We start from the raw sequence: 17,378 nt of genomic DNA on the forward strand, positions 1-17,378 counted from the left end.
AATTCAAATGCTGATTCTTCCATCAGGCCAGGCAACGTTTATCGAAGCTTCTGTTGTCCAGTTTTAGTGAGTCCATGTAAATTGTTGTGGCACCCTATGTGGTCTTCTGCTGCTGTAGCCCATCTGCTGCCAGGTTTGATGTGTTGTATGTTCAGAGATGCTCTTCTGCATACTGTGATTCTAAGGAGTCACTATTTTAGTTACCTTCCTTTCAGCTGACCTCTGGAATCAACCACTTTCACCCAGTGAGTTTCCACCACAGGATATTTACTCTTTCTCTGGCCTTACTTTGCAAACCCTGGACATGATTATGCTGGAAAATCCCAGCACTTTCTGAAATACCAGCTTGTCTGGCACCAGCAACATTCAAAGTCATTTAAATGACCCATCTTCCCCCATTTTGATCCTTATTTTTAACTTCTGCAGGTCATCCTGACCTGGTCTACATATATGTAAATGCACTGAATTCCTGCCATGTGATTGGTTGATAGCTATTTGTGTTAATGAGCAGCTGATCGGTATATACCTGATAAACCATCTTATCATATTCCTAACGAGAATGATTCCCTACTACAATTAAACTTTATGGAAGCTGTTACTCACAGTTATGATTTCTGCTGCCCGAGACTGAATTTTCACATCATCAGTCTGATTTTTTTTCCCCCAGCTCTAGAAATGAAAAAAATGTAAGAAGACGTACATGTAATGAGTTTTATTTGTCAGGAGGTAGAAATAAAGATATTTCAGAACATTGTTATTCATGGTTCACACTCTAAAGAGTTAAGCTCTCACTTTTATTATCAGTGTTTATCAGTGTTGCTTGTTTTTATCAGCCGCCACTTCCGTACACCAGCATAACAAAACATTTGGGATTTCCTGGTTCCTGGAAGGTTGGTAATAGGAATAATCAGCCTTCCACTTAAAGGTTAAATATACTCCGTCTTCCTTCCCTGCAGTGTGTCTCTGTCATTGCAGTCAACCACCAGTGTCTTCAGAGTGGAGTGATTCATGCTGGTTCTTCTCTTGGTCTAAGAGCTTTTTTCCACCTACCTTCTTATCAGTTATTTAATTCACTGGCCTATTCACTCTTTTTTTGTCTGAACGTCCATTATCTGATTTTCCTAATCCCCTCTCATCCATTTTCACATTTTTCATTTTGCTGTTATTCTGCGCTTCAGAATTTGTAAGCTTTGATATCTCCGGGAGCCCATAAAGCTTTTTGTTTTTTCATTTATTTGTTTATTTATGCTTGTTTGTTTTTTAAGAAGATTTTTACCAAGTCCTGATGCCACACATGAGCTGAGTTACTACATAGCAGGAGGTTGCCTCAAGGGATATAGTTAGCAGCTTTTATCATTATTTTTGATTGGCACGTAATTGTTTGCCCACTGCTGTTGCATTCTTGCATTTACATACATATTTTGCTCTTTTATTTCTATTTACTTGCAGTGTATTTACCATTTCTACAGACACCATATGGCCATTTGTTCCCAGTGTCACATGCTGCCCCACCCACTCACCATCCCCTCAAACTTCTCTTTTCTTCACACTTGTCTTGGTGGCAGGCACAGAGGTAGACTGGGCTTGGTCTGGCTGTCACAAGTTAGATGGCACAAAGGGCTGGAAGGTGAAGGCTGCCACCTGAGGTGGGGTACTGGGTTTTGACACCTCTATTAACCTTCAGGAGACATCCATCCTCAGTCACGCCCCCACCTCCTCTCTCTCCCCTGTTCTTCCTCAGCTCCGTCTCACCCTGCCCCCTGTCTCGTATTCCCCAGGAAGCGGGAAAACAACTTGTCCCTGGAGCAAAAGAGCCAAATAACAAACGACTTGTGTTTTCCTCTCCTCCCAACCTGGATGGTTTCAATATGTCATGGATTTCTATCTCAATTATTGGTCTCTGTGACCTTTGTTGTTTTCCCCGAGTCTTTCTCTGTCTGTCCGTCTCTCTAATTGTAACCCATAAGCTTTGCAGTCTGGCACTCATACCTGTACATTTTTACAGCCAGTGGGAGAAAAAATCCATGGGTGTTGTGCAGCGCTGCTCGGTAAAATTGTGGCTCTGAACAAATTGCTGCAGCTTTCTCATGTCAATCAACCGGAATAATTGCAGTTAATGAAATGTGAATCGGACAGATTAAATCGGATGTAAAATTGTTGAGTGAACAGATGCCCTTTTTTACCTTGACAATAATTCAATATATCATTGGTGTAATTTAAACAGATTATGGTAGACTGTAGCAGGGTATGACAGCTCATGGCTAAGCGGAGCCCATAATCTTGTGCCTTACTCTCTTTTCTCCCTATAGGAATTCTCTTTACTCCAACTGGACGACGTGGCGGACCAGCGAGTCAACATAGTTGGTTTTTCCGTCTTCAACAAAACTCATCCCTTCTTCCAGGATTTTGCGCTAAGCCTCAACCGCTCCTGGCAAGAGAACTGTGACCACGCACCCTTCGCCGGCACACCGGTTAGTTCACACAACACAAATACATGACGTTATTTACAGTGAAGACCGAAGTTACAGGAAGAATAATTCAGTCCAAATTAAAAGATAATTAGTTGTTCCAGCATACTTCTCTATCACAAACTTACCAATTAAAACACTGAAGTCACAGAAACCTCCAAAATACTAGGAGAAATATACAGGGATAGCATTCACTCAGGTAAGTGCTGTAATTTCAGGTGTTGCTGTAGGCCATTGTTGTTTCCCAGACAGCTCATTAGCAGCATTTGACGCCCTCCTTATTACCTTTAGAATGGCATCTTCCTTGTTGAATTTTCTTCAGAAGAAATGCACACAGGAAAAGCTACTTACCTTTACAGCATCCCCGCTTAAATCAGCCACTGTTCTCATCTAAATGGTCTCTGTAGCTCAACATTTAAAATAGTGTGCAATACCTGTGTGAATGAGTGACTACAAAAAAAGCCTTGTTGCGTATGTGTAAACTGAAGGTGATTGCAGATTCGTTTAAATCTCATGCCGGCTCAGCAGGGGCCACAAAATAGCGACGCAAATGCTTGAACATGTCGTACTATTATTATTATTACTACACTCTGACATATTTTACGACATGGCTTATCGAGTTTTCTTTACATCAGACTCACTAAATACAGTGTTGTAAATGCCCTGCACAAACATGAGCGCTATCTGTTTGTGGTTTAGCGCCTGTTTATGAGACTAAAATTTATGACTATTCTCTGACTACCCAGTAATCCCTCTTAAGGCTAGACACTCTCCCACATTTGCTCAATAGTGTCTCTCATTAAAAGCAACTTCACAGAGTAAGTAGTACAAGTGCACCAGCTATTAGACTAAACTTCTGCTCTGGGATAATAGCAAAAAAACCAACAAAAAAAGCTTATTGCAGAATTTTTTACCGGGAAAAGATGAATATACGTCACATTACACTGTTGATATAACAAATCAAAGTTTGGATTTTCATCATTCATTAGCTTTGAAGTAAAACAAAGAGGTTTCTTCCTGTTAAAGGGGAGTTTTTTCTTCCCACTGTTGCTAAGTGCTTGCTCATACAGGGTTACCTGATTGTTGTTCTTTTTGCTTGGTTTAACATTGTAGGGTTTTGTAGCCTATATCATAAAGCCCCTTGAGGTAACAGTTGTTGTTAATTGGGATTATGTAAATAAAGTTTAACTGAATTAAATAATTTCATGTATTTTTACATCTTAAACAAAAAAAAGCTTAAAGATAATATTAAAAAGTGATGTAATTTATATATCTGAATTCAATATATTCTCAGTATTGAGAAAAGCTGTAATGCAGATTTGTTTTGATCCTTGTAAATGTTTTTTTAATAAGAATAACCCACCTGAATGCAAAAAGACTGCCACTACTGCAGATTTATGTTTGCTCGGGGGCTTCATTAGGAGCCAGATATTCAGTAAAGTCAGATTAATGAATGAATCCCTTCTGTTTGAAGTGAAGAGACATTAAAAAATGAAACAAACACCCATCACCCCGTTTTTGCTTCAAACAAATTGGATGGTGAAATAGGTTAAGAACAGTTTGAACTAGCATTAAAAATGCTTCTGTGTGCAGTGGGTCACTCGGATACTCACTAGGCTTGCAGCAATTAGGACTTGTGGCTAATTAGCTAATAACCAGAGAGACTAAAGGCTGATGGGAGCAAGAACGTGATTAACCCGTTTAAACATGCACATGCGTAATATGCTGTCTTTTTAAACGTTCTCTTATAAACAACAAATGCAGCCGCTGACCTATATGTGTGTTAGATTGCACTGATGCATTTAAAGATAAAGGCACGCACCACATCATCAGAGGAAATGTAGGCAGATAGGTTGAAAGTTTATAAGAGAAGAAGGTTTCGTGGGAGACAAATTGTGCTGCATTCAAACATCTCGCAATTGATATTTATAGTCTCACATCAGTATTGATTAAAGTAACCGCACATAGAATTTTTCATTAGAGAGTGCAGCTCATTTATATACAAACAGAGTATAACTAGAAGAAGCCTACAGGTCCAAACTGTCAAAACAGCATTCATAAGTTGGACTGTTAGGTACTGAGGTAGACCATAAAACCCCACTTCAATATTTACAGGTTTAGAAATTAAGACCAAGTTTGTTCCTTTAGGTCTGAAGTCATCATTTGCATTGGGAAATGACAAAAAAAAAAGGAAAAAATTCATGACAGCTGCCTTCAAAGCGTGGAAATGCAATAATTCTGTGTGTTATTGGCTAAGACATTAAAAAAAGCACAGATTTCAGAAGCTGCTGATATGTTCTGTTGTTCAGCTCATGTAATTATAGCCTGCTGATTAAAGTTACTCTTAAAGAATAAAGAGAAAAGAAAGATGTGGTAAGAAAGTGAGAGAAACAAGAGCCGTTTGTAAAGTGAAACATGCTGAATTTAACAGCAACATTTTTCCACATTTAGCTCAAAACCTTACAAAAACATGTTTTTTCGAGTCATTTTTTACAACATTTAGTAAAATATTTGTAACTTTTCATATTTAAAACACAATTTTAAATGTTAAATCTAAATGTTAAATTTAAATCGAAAATTTAAGTGTTAAATCTAAATGTTAAATCTAAATATTATATTTAAATCTAAATATTATATTTAAATCTAAATGTTAAATGTTAAATCTAAATGTTACAGGAAACTAAATATTTAGCTAACATGCACGGATCAACGGAAATACCAAAATAAAAGCTTTACGAAATGTTGACTAAATATTTAGTTTCCTGTAACATTTAGATTTAACATTTAGATTTAAATATAATATTTAGATTTAACATTTAAGATTGTGTTTTAAATATGAAAAGGTACAAATTTACTAAATATTTTTTTTAAAAATGACTTGAAAACACGTTTTTGTAAGGTTTTGCGCTAAATGTGGAAAAATGTTGCCGGTAATTTCAGCATGTTTCACTTTACAAACGGCGCCCCAAAGATACACAGATGGGTAAATGCCAACATATTATTAGCTTTACATCAAATTCACAGTACAGTTCCTTGTACAACAATATAAATGGAGACGAACTGAGGAAACATCAGTATGTGTAGCAACAATATTGTCTTCTGTACACAATTGCAGCACTAAAGTCTCCTCCTGTAAAGTAAAGGCTCACAAAATTGAAGATATTTATAGATACGAGTGTAATACATTCACATTGTCATGTTGACTTAGCAGCCTGGCCTTGGTTCCCACCACAAAGATAAGTCGAACTTAAACAGCATAAACCTGACGCTGTAATATCCTCACAGTCTCAAAGAGCCAGCTCACCCCAAACTCAACTTTAATTCTTTATATTTGGCCTGAAGCTGCTGAACCACACCTTCCAATCATATCACTCTACAGATGATGGTGCTTGTAACAGCATGACAAGATGATCATTGATACATTAATTACATCCCCATCAGGTGATCTGCAGTGTTAGCTTTTTAGTTTTTTGGAGGGTGGGAGGATAGGTGTAGATAGTAAAAATAATATAATTGTGAAACAACTCACAAAAAAAGGTTTGTGCATTGTTTAATTTTTATTTCATTTTATTTTTTGAAAGATGTAAAATGTAGGAGGCAATCCTGGGGTGAACGGTGCCTTTAATTTGCCAAAAGCATTAGTCAATTCAAGGCTGTGTAATGCATCAGAGTTGTGCTGTTTAATGGCTGTTTAGTTCTGTTTGGCCTCCCAGATTTACTGCGCAGCACCATCCCCCTCAGCCTTCTATCAGCATCAGTTTAATCTGTAGTTCCATTACACAGATGTACAGCACTGAGGCTTGGGATTTTACCGAGAATCTAATGCAAAGCAGCGTGCATTTTAATAAAACGTACATAGCAGGATGCTGTTGCGGTGACTTTGAGGCTGTTTGTACAGAGGAGATGAGAGGAAAAGCTGCTTCTCCCACTGTTTTTTGGCCCAGACTGAGAGAGGCAGGCAGTAATTGGAATGGTCAGGGTGTGCCAGCTTCATTGGGGATAAGAGCAGGAAGGACAGAGTCTCTCCGAGAGATGGAGGGAGAGAGAGATGATTTTCAACGCTGTCAGCAGATCAGAGTCTTTCTAATGATCTAATGGAATAATCTTGCTGCCACACGAGGGATGGGTTAACCCCTCGCTAACCACTAACCGCTGATATATTACGCTTGTAGTTTGTGTGCTTTGGGTTTTTGCAGCTTTGTGTGTGTGTGTGTGTGTGTGTGTGTGAGTATGCATAATACATTCACCTGCCTCCTTCCCTCTGCCTCTGCAGCTCTCGTCAGCTTTGCTCTTTGATGCGGTATACGCTGTGGTGGCAGCGGTCCAGGAGTTGAACCGTAGCCAGAACGTCGGAGCCACTCAGCTCTCCTGCAAGTCCTCCAAGATCTGGGAGCACGGCACCAGCCTCATGAATTACCTGAGGATGGTAAGGCTGCTTCTGCTGGAGAATGATTGAGATTACAAGACTGTCCAAGCTTAGTTTCAAGGAATGCTTGAAAATTTTGGAAAAATCTGGATTTTTTTCTTTCCTAGAGTTAGGAAAGGGCATTGGTACAGTCATCAGTCAGCTAGGTGGCTCTGTCCAATAATTTAACAAAATTCATGTACCAGCACCTCTAATATTCACTTTTATCTGCTGTCAGTAAACATATGACAGTTTTGTAATACATTGAGAAGTACTGCCAAAACTCTAAAGCTCACAAATTTTGTTTCGTCAACTCTTGACAAGCATCAGAAACTCCTGGAAGTCACTGAGGCTGTCCCCAAAAAGTAGCTTGTCCGATAATACTTGTTGAGCTCTTCATTACTGCTTTTCTTATATCTTTCTTTGCATGCTAATTGGATATTTTAAAGTCTAGATATTTTTACCGACAGCAGATAATGTCCGTGCTGTCTTCTTCTTTAACGATATGCTCCCTATCGACTAGGTCAGTTTATCTCATCTCTACATTATACTGAGACACAGTGGAGGAGAGATAAAGATGTGCTGTCAGGGAATAAAATGTGTTTTCCTGTTAGGGCGAAATGACTGTAAGTGACTGAAATACTTAAATGTGACACGTGTTCGATATTAGACCATTTGTCTTTCTCACTCTGAGAAAGAGGACACAACTAATCACTCTTCTTTTTTGCCCTAAATTGAAACTGTTACCAGCTTGTCTCCATATTCTTATTTTAAATATGACAAATAGTGCTCAGGCGGCTCATACAGAGACAGCAGCAGTAAAGTAACCTCAAGTCATATTCACAATAGGTACCGCCGAGAGGGAAGCAGACGGGATATCTTTTAACATGTGTGCCGTCTCTTTGTTGGATAGGTAGAATTGGAAGGTCTAACAGGGCACATTGAATTCAACAGCAAAGGACAGCGGTCTAACTACGCCCTGAGGATCATGCAGAACAGCAAGGACGGCCTAAGGCAGGTAAAGTACCTCCATCACACAGATCTGATGCTGAAATTATCTTTCTTTAGATTAAATAGGTTTAGGTTCAGCTAACACTAGCACTTCCTAGCGGTGGTAAAATGTTCGTGAGATTGGTTAAAAAGATTTATACACAGTTTTCTTATTATTTCTTTAGTGACCCACACAGATTTGCTCTTTAGATATACACTGGCTATAATATAAATGTTATTGCTGAACACAAAGCGCTCCGGCACAGTCCTGTTCCCAGTAGAGCAGTACTTTGGGCAAATGTTTCAGTTGTCTTTATAGCAGTAAGGCAACTGTGCAGCAGGGAGCTGTGATAACGCTTGTTCAGCTGACATCTCTTGGAGCAAACACTCTCCATTATCCTACTTGCAAAAGGTTGAGGTTCCAGAGGACAAAAGTAAATACTAGGCGTGCCTCTTTGAAGGTGAAACAATCATATTTTTGTGGGAAATAAATTTAGGTAACCACAGATGTCACCTTTAAAGTAAGCTTAGCTCCTGCTCTTTTTATTATTAGTTTTAGAAACATGGCTATATATATGCCAATACTAATGTCATATGGATCAATTAAAAAAAATATCTGAAATGTAACTGTTACAAAATTACCAGTTAACAATATAAACCTGAGGCTAAACGTGATCTTTCTTTGTGGACGAATACAAAACCGAGAACTCAAAGCAAAGTTGAAAACCAGCCGAAGTTCTGTTAGCAGTGTTATGTAGGTGTTTGCCTTGGGTGCAGTTTGGATTTCACCATCACGGTATTTTGTGCAGTAAAAATAAACCTAATGACCATATCTCCACTCCTCAAAAGCTGTAGACCACTTGTTATTTTCCTTCTCCCTGCATAGGAACGGAAATCAAGTGATTAACTCAAGTGCTGAGGAAGAAAAGAAGCAAAATTTAGGGGGAAACAAAGCTAGATTTTTTTTATCTGTTATTCTATCTGTCCACCTTGCAGATAACTGAAGCACCGTTACAACGCACGTAACAACATACCTGTAACTACTGTATTTATCACTAAATTTACAACAGTAATGTGTTACATTACTGAACTACTGAAAAATGTTGTGGGATTACAGTAGCACGTTACACCAAACATAGGCTGGGAGTATGTGGAAGTAGCAGAGCTATTATTGACTCTGATTACATTTAAAAAAAAAATCAAAAGAAATGAATCCAGAAACTGAGGGAAAACAGTCTCAAATCCAAAGGATAAACTCAAACACTTGGAATTCCAGGAATAAAGTAGGGAAATCACATAGGGAACACACTAGGAATGACAGAACAGATGCACAATATGCAAACTGAAGCTATACTGTAAATACACATGAGGTACCAAGGGAATTGAAAACAGGAGTGAAACTAACCATAGCTGAACACAATTAAGGTAAAAGACAGGAAGTAAAGCTAGAGACAACACATGGTCGACAAAAACTATAAGAAAAATCGAAGCTGAAACTAAGAGCTTAAGACTCAGAATACAAAATCATGTTCAAGTATGAAGTATGAAAGTGAACTAAAAATCAAACAGAATCAGGGTCCAAGACCCAGAACCATGAAAACAGTGGGCACTGGAAGTAGACAGCAATCTTTTTAAAACAAACTACATACATAAGCAGGTATTTAAGTCCATACTTTACCCTGAGCCACCTCACACAGTCTCGGAAAGTAGTCTCCGTGGGCAATTCAGTGTATGCCTGGGTACATCATTTCATATAGTTCCTAATAGATAAAGGACATTTACAGGGATTACAAAGAATAAAAAGAGTCAGTAATCAAATGTAAGTGATGAAAAGCTTTTAGCAGCGTTGAATATGGTCTGTTAATGAATGGATAACACAGCTTCTGGTGCATTTGAGCTATGTTCTATATCTATTATTCAGGGGCTGAAGATGTTATAGCAGAGCTTTTTGATGCTTCATCTGAAGGATTACCAAATTTGAAAGCATTAGGCCTCAGATCTCTAATATCTGACTTGCAGCAACTGTTTGTTCCTGCAAAGAGGAATTTTTAAAACCCCATAAAGAGGTTTTAGGATAAGTTTCTTTTATAACCAGTCTTGTTATATGGCTCTTAATTTTCTACAGCGTAAGCGGTCTTTTTTAATCTATTTGTCAGAAATGGGAAAATGCAGAACACTGACTCTTGTCCTTTTCTGTCTGCTGACCAATCATATTAATGTTCACTGTTACTCTCCAGAGTCTCATTTTAAAACCTGTTCAAAAAGTTTGGATAGCCATAAATCCTATAATCAAAACTGTCACCCCAGTACATTTTATCTTTGGAAAAAATGTCTGAATATTAAAATGAATTTGAAATTCATAAAATTTGTCTACTTATGCCTGCCCGATAAAGAACCCCTGGCCAAGTGTTTGGTAAAGCAGGGAAAAACAAAAACACTGTTTCAAATTCAAGACTTGCTGGGGGGAAGTTTATTCAAGCAAATTGATAGCCCACTGTACCCTCCCATCCATCAGCTCCATCTCCAAATGCCCAGTGGGGCCAAGCCGTCACCAGCATTAAAAAGCTGTGGGTGATCTCCCAGGTACAAATCTTGGTTGTATGTGAGGCAGAAAGGATTCAAAGGCAAACATCATCACACAAGCAGCAAAAGTTTTGAGAATCTGTCTGTTGTCATGTTTGCTTTTATGGTAGCAGCCTGGTAACTTTGGGCTTTAGAATATTTACAAAGATAGCACTTCTCACATGAGACACACAAGTATAGTTCATAGTTTTGTACACTGATGTTTTGCAACAGGCACTGCAGTGTGGTTCATGTAGGAAACTGAGTAATGTGCGTAATACAGTTAAAAGGTTCTGACTGTGTATGAAATGGCTTATATATGATAGCGCGTCAAATTTTATAGATGCATACAGGGACATGACATTTCCTTTAAAAATAAAATGGGTATTTTTATCCATAAACACTTCGGTGCTGGGCAAGAAATACATATAGATATGGCATGGTTTGTCAGTGCAAAGGCAAGTGTTTGTTTAATAAACAGATCATAAATGTACACACATGCATGACCCGTGGATCATATTTTAATGGCCTGTACTGTAGCTGGAATTCTAAAGCAGGCATATCAAAACATTGAGAAAAAAAACAATGTCTAAACCAGCTCAGTATTTTTGAAATACAGCAGCAATAATTCTTTTATTCTATTCCTCTTATTGTCTATTACTGTCTCTCAGTATTATTCAGCCAATGGACTTAAAGTCTATCATCTTCCCTTATTATGTATTCCCTATTTTGGATGCCAGGACTCAGTATTTTACATTTCATCTTGACAGCCGATGTCTCCTGTTCCCTTTCTTACCTACAGCATTTTAAGTAGTTGTTGTTACTCTGCTTTGCCACTGATAAGGTAGGGACAGATTTGATAGTACAGAGACGAGACTTCACCGTATTTCACAGCGCTTCAAATCTTTTGACCCTTTTAGTTGAGAAGATCTCCTTGAAAGCAGAGATTGAGTTCCCGTCTGAGTGTGAGGGCAATCTTATCCAGGCAACCCATGAAACAGTCAGACACTGTGGCCCATCTGCATTTTTTAACCTTGTCTGTGTTTCCTCATGTCCCCTTTTTTTAGACTGGCACTAGTCCAGTCAAGCAGAAGGATGGATACTATCAAGCCTAATGTGATGATTTCAACCAGAAGCATTATAAAGACCCTGCTTTATAGTTATGGTAATGGGAAAAAGCAAAGTGTTAGACGGGGTGGGGGAAGGGGGGGGGGGGGGGGGGGTGTTGTTTGATTTGTTGAATAACACCTCCCACATGCTTTTGGGTTGGGGCTGCCTCAGCCAGGCAGACACCAGAGGTGCTAGGGCCTTGGCAGAGATAAGCAAGGTGGCCCGCTGCCCACACATACAGTCACACCTACACACGCAGTTTTAGCCGAATATTTACCAGTATGCACATGACAAGTTGATACTTCAGGTCTTTTGTTTTGTAAAAATAGAATAGCAGCAGCATTGCCTACGATGCCCACACTGTGTCTCGCCAATGAATGTGCATTAGGGAGAGGTCATTCATTTAAAATGCAAGCTGAAAAGAAAAAAGAATGTCATGCATCAGCCAACACTGTTGGGAAATAGAGAGCAATGAGGCATAATATGCACAGCCACCGGCCTCCATTTCTCTACCCTGCTTCCTCCGTCTTTCCTTACCCAGTGGCACCCATCACACACTCAGTCCTGTGGCTGCACTGAAGATCCCCAAACATGTGATCATCAGTTCCTTAGGGGCACAACACTCTACAGCCAATCACTGTCACAAATTGAATTTCTCTGGCAGGCATTTCACACATTAGAACAGTTTGCTGCTATCCATCCATCCATCCATCCATCCATCCATCCATCCATCCATCCATCCATCCATCTATCTGTCTTGCAGATAACGGAAGCACAGTTTCAACGCAAGTAACAACATAACTGTAACTACTAATAATCTACTTACCTGTTGCTCTTGTTGTCCCCGTTGCTTCCATACGAATTAAGAAGTCGCAGCAGGGCCCTACCAATCAAGTGCACTCAATTAACTGATTATCAGTAAGCACCTCTGTGTTTGTTGGTGTGGAGCATTCAAGTTTGTGTTAACAATCTTGTGGACATCCCTGCAAATTCACCCTTGGGTTAGACTATGCAGTGTTCAGAGAAGCAGCAAAAAACCCAAGAGCTACATTTCAGAATTTACAGGCCTCCAGGGCTGCCGGGAGAAAAGTGTCTTCTACCTCTCATCTGAAGAAACCATAAGACTACTGAAAAAATGTCCTTTGGACAAATGAGACCAAAGTAGAGATGTTTAGCCATAATACACAGAGCCACAAACACAGGGTATCAGCACACACACACCTCAGATCAACTGGCAGCCATGTAGCCATAGTGATTTAGGGGGTGATGATTTGGGGGGTTTTTTCTTGCAGCCACAGGACCTGGGGGCCTTGCAGTCTGTATACCAAAGCATTCTAGAGTCAAATATGAGGACATCTGTCTGACAACTGAATGGGGTCATGCAACAGGACACCAGCAAATCTACAACAGAAAAGAATCTATGTGCCACAATGGTCCAGTCCAGGCAGTAACCTTATTGAAATGCTATGGTGGGACCTTAAGAGAGCTGTGCATAATCAAATGCCTGCAAACGGCAATGATGTGAGACGCTTTCCATTACATTCGATCATTTTCCATTACAGTTGAGTACCACCTCAACGTGGGTGGGGTCATTATAGCAAGGCAGCCTGAATGTCCCATGACATCATTTGCATATGACACAAACACAACACAACAACGGAGGACATCGAGGCAATGGTTTCACCTGCTGCTGAGCTTATGGTAAACATCTGCACCGTGTCGCTGGATTGCAGTGTTGGTTTGTGTGTAGCTATTTCCCCTTATTGCTGGGTTTCAAAGATGGCGGGTTTGACTTTTGTGAAGAAGTCGCTCTCATGTTTCCTGGTCAAGTAGGTACTAAAAAAGTACCTGGTACCAGGTACCTGCACTGATTGGAAAACCCTAAAAATCAAACAGAGACAAGTACAGTCAAGCTGAGTAGGTGCTGTTGGAAAAGAGGCTTAAGTTATTGCTCAGGCGAAAACCTTTTCGGATGAGTGTACATCTGCACATCTATCTTTACGTCTTTATGTCCTATTTACCGATCAGTCGGCCTAGTCACTAAATGGGGTTTGTTTTCTGAATTATTTTATAACCTAATGATAAACTATCAGCTCTGACTCGAGTGGTAATCAGCGTTTGTGCTGGAGCACATGATTAATATGATTTGGAGAAACTCATCAAGCTTTATTTTTACATCAAATACTCTACCCATGCATCAGACCTCCACATCTGTAGCAGTGAATGACAATGAGGCTGTACTCATTCTTTCTTTGTCTTCTAAAAGACAAAAAAAACCAACTTATACAATAATATTTGCATCAACTTTGGGTTTTAATTAGTACTAGTCAAACTCCAAATGTTTACACTTTATTAGTACTTTACTTTCAAACCTTAAGTCAGAGAACTAGATAGTTTTCTTTTTGCTTCTTTAGCAATTTTGACCAAATGAGTCTGATTCGAGCTAAGAAGTGTTCCACCCAGAGCGCGTTAACTGTACGAGTTTAATTTGATCACATTTTGGTAATTTCTGAAAACTTGAAACCATTTCACATGACAGTTCAGTTAACCTACCCTATTTCCAGAATATGATGCGGCTGCCTCGTGCAATAATATTTGTTGTTGAGTCCTGGCAGGCAAAGTAAATTTCCCAGCTGCTCCTGCGCCGGCAGCCAGGTGGGCCAGCGATGATGGTGAAGTTGGCATGACTTTGTCCGTGTTCTGGCCGAGGCACCAACACTAATGCTCAGAGGAGGTGAGAGAGGCAGGTGAGGGGCGAGAGGGGAGGAAAAATGAGCGATGAGGGTAGAGACTGACAGGCAGAAAGTAAATGAGACAGAAAGGGCGCGCAAGAGAAAAATAGGACAGAAAGAAAAGAGGCAAAGACAAAGCTGTAAAATCAGAAACGGTAAAATTATAATCTGCACAGAAAATAACAGCCGGGGCTCTGTTTTTTTTTTTCATTCCTGTTCTACCAGACCTAATATTAAAGGCAATGACAATGACCTCCACCCATATTTCTGACTGAAATGACTAATCATTTCATTTTAAGACACGGGGTAATCCTGTTCCACAGTGGGTCTTGTGTAATGAGCTAGATGAAGAAGTACAGCACAAAGAACTCCTTGGCTTGCATTTTAACGTGAACATGTTTCCGGGGGAGTACTCTCCAGATGGTGTGAACACCGGGGTTAATCTGTAAAACACTATCAATCTGGATATATACAAATAGATAATGCGACTCAACCTGTTCTTTTGAATGCCGGCTGCTTTCTTCTCTCTCCAGGAGCATCAAATGATGACACTGTTTCCTGCTGAAGTGGATTACAGCAGTTTGCCATTTGGAGGATCGGTTCCCATTTTTTTATGATACTGGGCTACAGCAGCTGTAGGACCTCTGACTGATCTAGCAACCACCAGCCAGTGTGCCTGCGTGTCTTCATCTGCATGCATTCCTTTTTTATTCATACTTGTGTGTTTGTGTGTTTTTGTGAGAGCTTATGTGAAAGCATTGATGGGGTTGGTCCCATCCCCTGCTGCCCGCTTCCCTGGCTCTGTACACAATCATACACAACAAGCCCACCACCATTTATGGTGGTTTAGCGGGGGCACAAACCCTTTCCAAAACAAACACACTGCAGCACAGACTGACTTTACGGTCCAGCCACTCTCTCTCTCCAGCTCCCCCTAGCCTCTGTGGACTGGCCCTCATTTTCTGCATGGAGCTCAATGACAGCAGCATGCTGGTTAATTGGAGGAAGCTGTAAAATGAGTAATTATTGCAGTTTGGATTAGGCAAGCTGTTGCCTGTTACTGCTAGGCTCTGTTGTGTGAGAGCATGTGAGAATGCAGAAGAGGGTGCTATAAAAGCTGCACAAGCCTGCGTATTTGTATGTGTTTGTGCGTGCGACATGCACATGGTGAGCTGCAAACTCTCCTGGCGACTTCTTGGAAGGAAGAATATTGCTCATTAAGCTTTTTAATGGAGGCTTTAAATCACTTCTTTAGCGTGGAAGCCACCTGAGGGGTGGGCGGAGGAAAGGGAGGAAGAAATAGAAACTGTTGAGGTGGTGGCTGAAAGAGACAATGATGCTGGAAGTCAGTTAAGAGCATGTTAGACCTGCACACGCTGGCCATGAGTGGGAAAGACCAAAGGCCAACTGCAGCATGACTTGAGGCAAATTGTTCTCATTATTGAGTCCAAAGCTGCTTGGCACAGTTTGCATGCAGGATTTGACTTTGACAGTTATACACAGGTGTGTGTGTGTGTGTGTTTTCGTTTAAAAGGCTTCCAAGGTTGCTGTGTATTGGTATTTGAGCTGAGCGGAAACTGCCTCAGCTTTTCAAAGGTCAAAGAACAACAAAAGAATTTGAAGCGCTCTGTTAGTGACTGAAACTCTCCATTGTTTTCATGACTCATACCATAAACATAACTCAAAAACATGTTGAGAAATTGAGTTCTTTCCTTTCATTGTTAAAACTGATGGGACAGAAACGGGCGGTGCTGTGGTGCTGTGGTTAGTAACCGTCACCTCACAAGATCGTGGAGTGGAGTTTACATGTTCTCCCTCTGTCTGTGTGGGTTATCACTGGGTCCTCTTAACTTCCTCCCACAGTACAAAGACATGCATGTTAAGTTAATTGATGATTCTAAATAGACCACGGTTGTCTTTATGTGTTGACCCTGTGAGAGATCGCCAACCTGTCCAGGGTGTGCCCCACCTTTACCACCCTGAATTGCATAAATAGAAGAAAATGGATGGATGGTAACAGAAACACCACCAGCCCGAGCATCTGCACAAGCTGGTAACCCCGAGTAACTTCCCCAACTCATGCCTTTCTAATCGGGGCAGATTACGTACGATTGGGCAAAAGGAGTGATGTGAATGATCCAAATATATGGAACCAATTTCTTTTTTTGTTGGCACAACAGTCAAATTTATTTTGATTATTTTGCCTCATTTCGCGCAGTTTCATGTGTGGCAGCCACTATTCAAACCATTTGTTTTGCTGATGTAAATAAACAGTCCTCGGTTGCTGTGCGCCTTCCTTTATCTTGGATATTGATTTTCTTTTTTTTTTTTAATCTTTTTGTTTTTTTGGTTCTTCATCCCGCCGAACATATAGTGAATCTTTGCGAGATCATCAATAAACTGTTAAATCATCCAGACCAGCCTCCGTAGACCCTTTCCAATTTCCTGTATTATCATTCGAACATTTACAGCCAGATTGCTTTTTTAATAAACTATAGTCCCCGTGTGTCCTTGTGTCAAGGTCTTTAAAGATGGAGCGAGGCAACGGAAGTGATGAAGTAAGAGGAGGCTCTTTTTATCCTCATCTGCTTCCCTTTATCTGAGGGGAATGCTGAGTGCCTGGAATACCCTAGACGCATAAAGGCACATGCTTTCACTCTCGGACACGCACACATACTGAGTGGGCACCACTTCAATTTGCATGGAGCTATTTGAGCTGTGTTATTTACACAAATACCTCCCCCCGTTAAAGGGTGGATGTGCTCGTACAATTTCTTTCCGTTTTCTATTGGATTTATTTATTTTCTGTCAGCACTGCTCCTGCGTTTATTATGGCAATCTGCTTTTTACCTCCCCTCCCCTTTTCTTTGCTCCCAACCCATCTCTCAGAACACTATTACTCTAGCTGCCCCCGCTGCTGCAGATGCAGATGTACTCAATTCAATTTCCATCCACTGCTGCAATGTGAGGGAGAGGAACAGGTACGGGGGAGAGAGGATTGGGGGGGGGCTGACAGATTCAAGACTGCCTCCACCCTTTTTTTTTTTCCTTTCCTTGAAGGGCATTATCATAGGGGCCTGGTGTAGCTCAGCACACCATGATGTGGCTTGG

The 17,378-nt window shown here is 40.3% G+C and overlaps 1 protein-coding gene across 6 annotated transcripts in view; it reads left to right on the top strand.

Moving 5' to 3' along the window:
* Positions 1-17,378, top strand: part of grik4 (glutamate receptor, ionotropic, kainate 4) — a 353,377-nt gene that overhangs the window by 289,052 nt on the left and 46,947 nt on the right. For all 6 annotated transcript variants that reach the window (XM_084949763.1, XM_084949764.1, XM_084949762.1 and 3 more), the window contains 3 exons: positions 2,310-2,471; positions 6,742-6,894; positions 7,787-7,891. In XM_084949763.1, coding sequence (XP_084805889.1) covers positions 2,310-2,471; positions 6,742-6,894; positions 7,787-7,891 — 420 coding nt within the window. The remainder of the gene's footprint in view (positions 1-2,309; positions 2,472-6,741; positions 6,895-7,786; positions 7,892-17,378) is intronic.

The sequence above is a fragment of the Perissodus microlepis genome, chromosome 14, assembly GCF_051167445.1.
Source record: "Perissodus microlepis isolate ML-2025 ecotype Zambia chromosome 14, ASM5116744v1, whole genome shotgun sequence".
NCBI lineage: Eukaryota > Metazoa > Chordata > Actinopteri > Cichliformes > Cichlidae > Perissodus > Perissodus microlepis.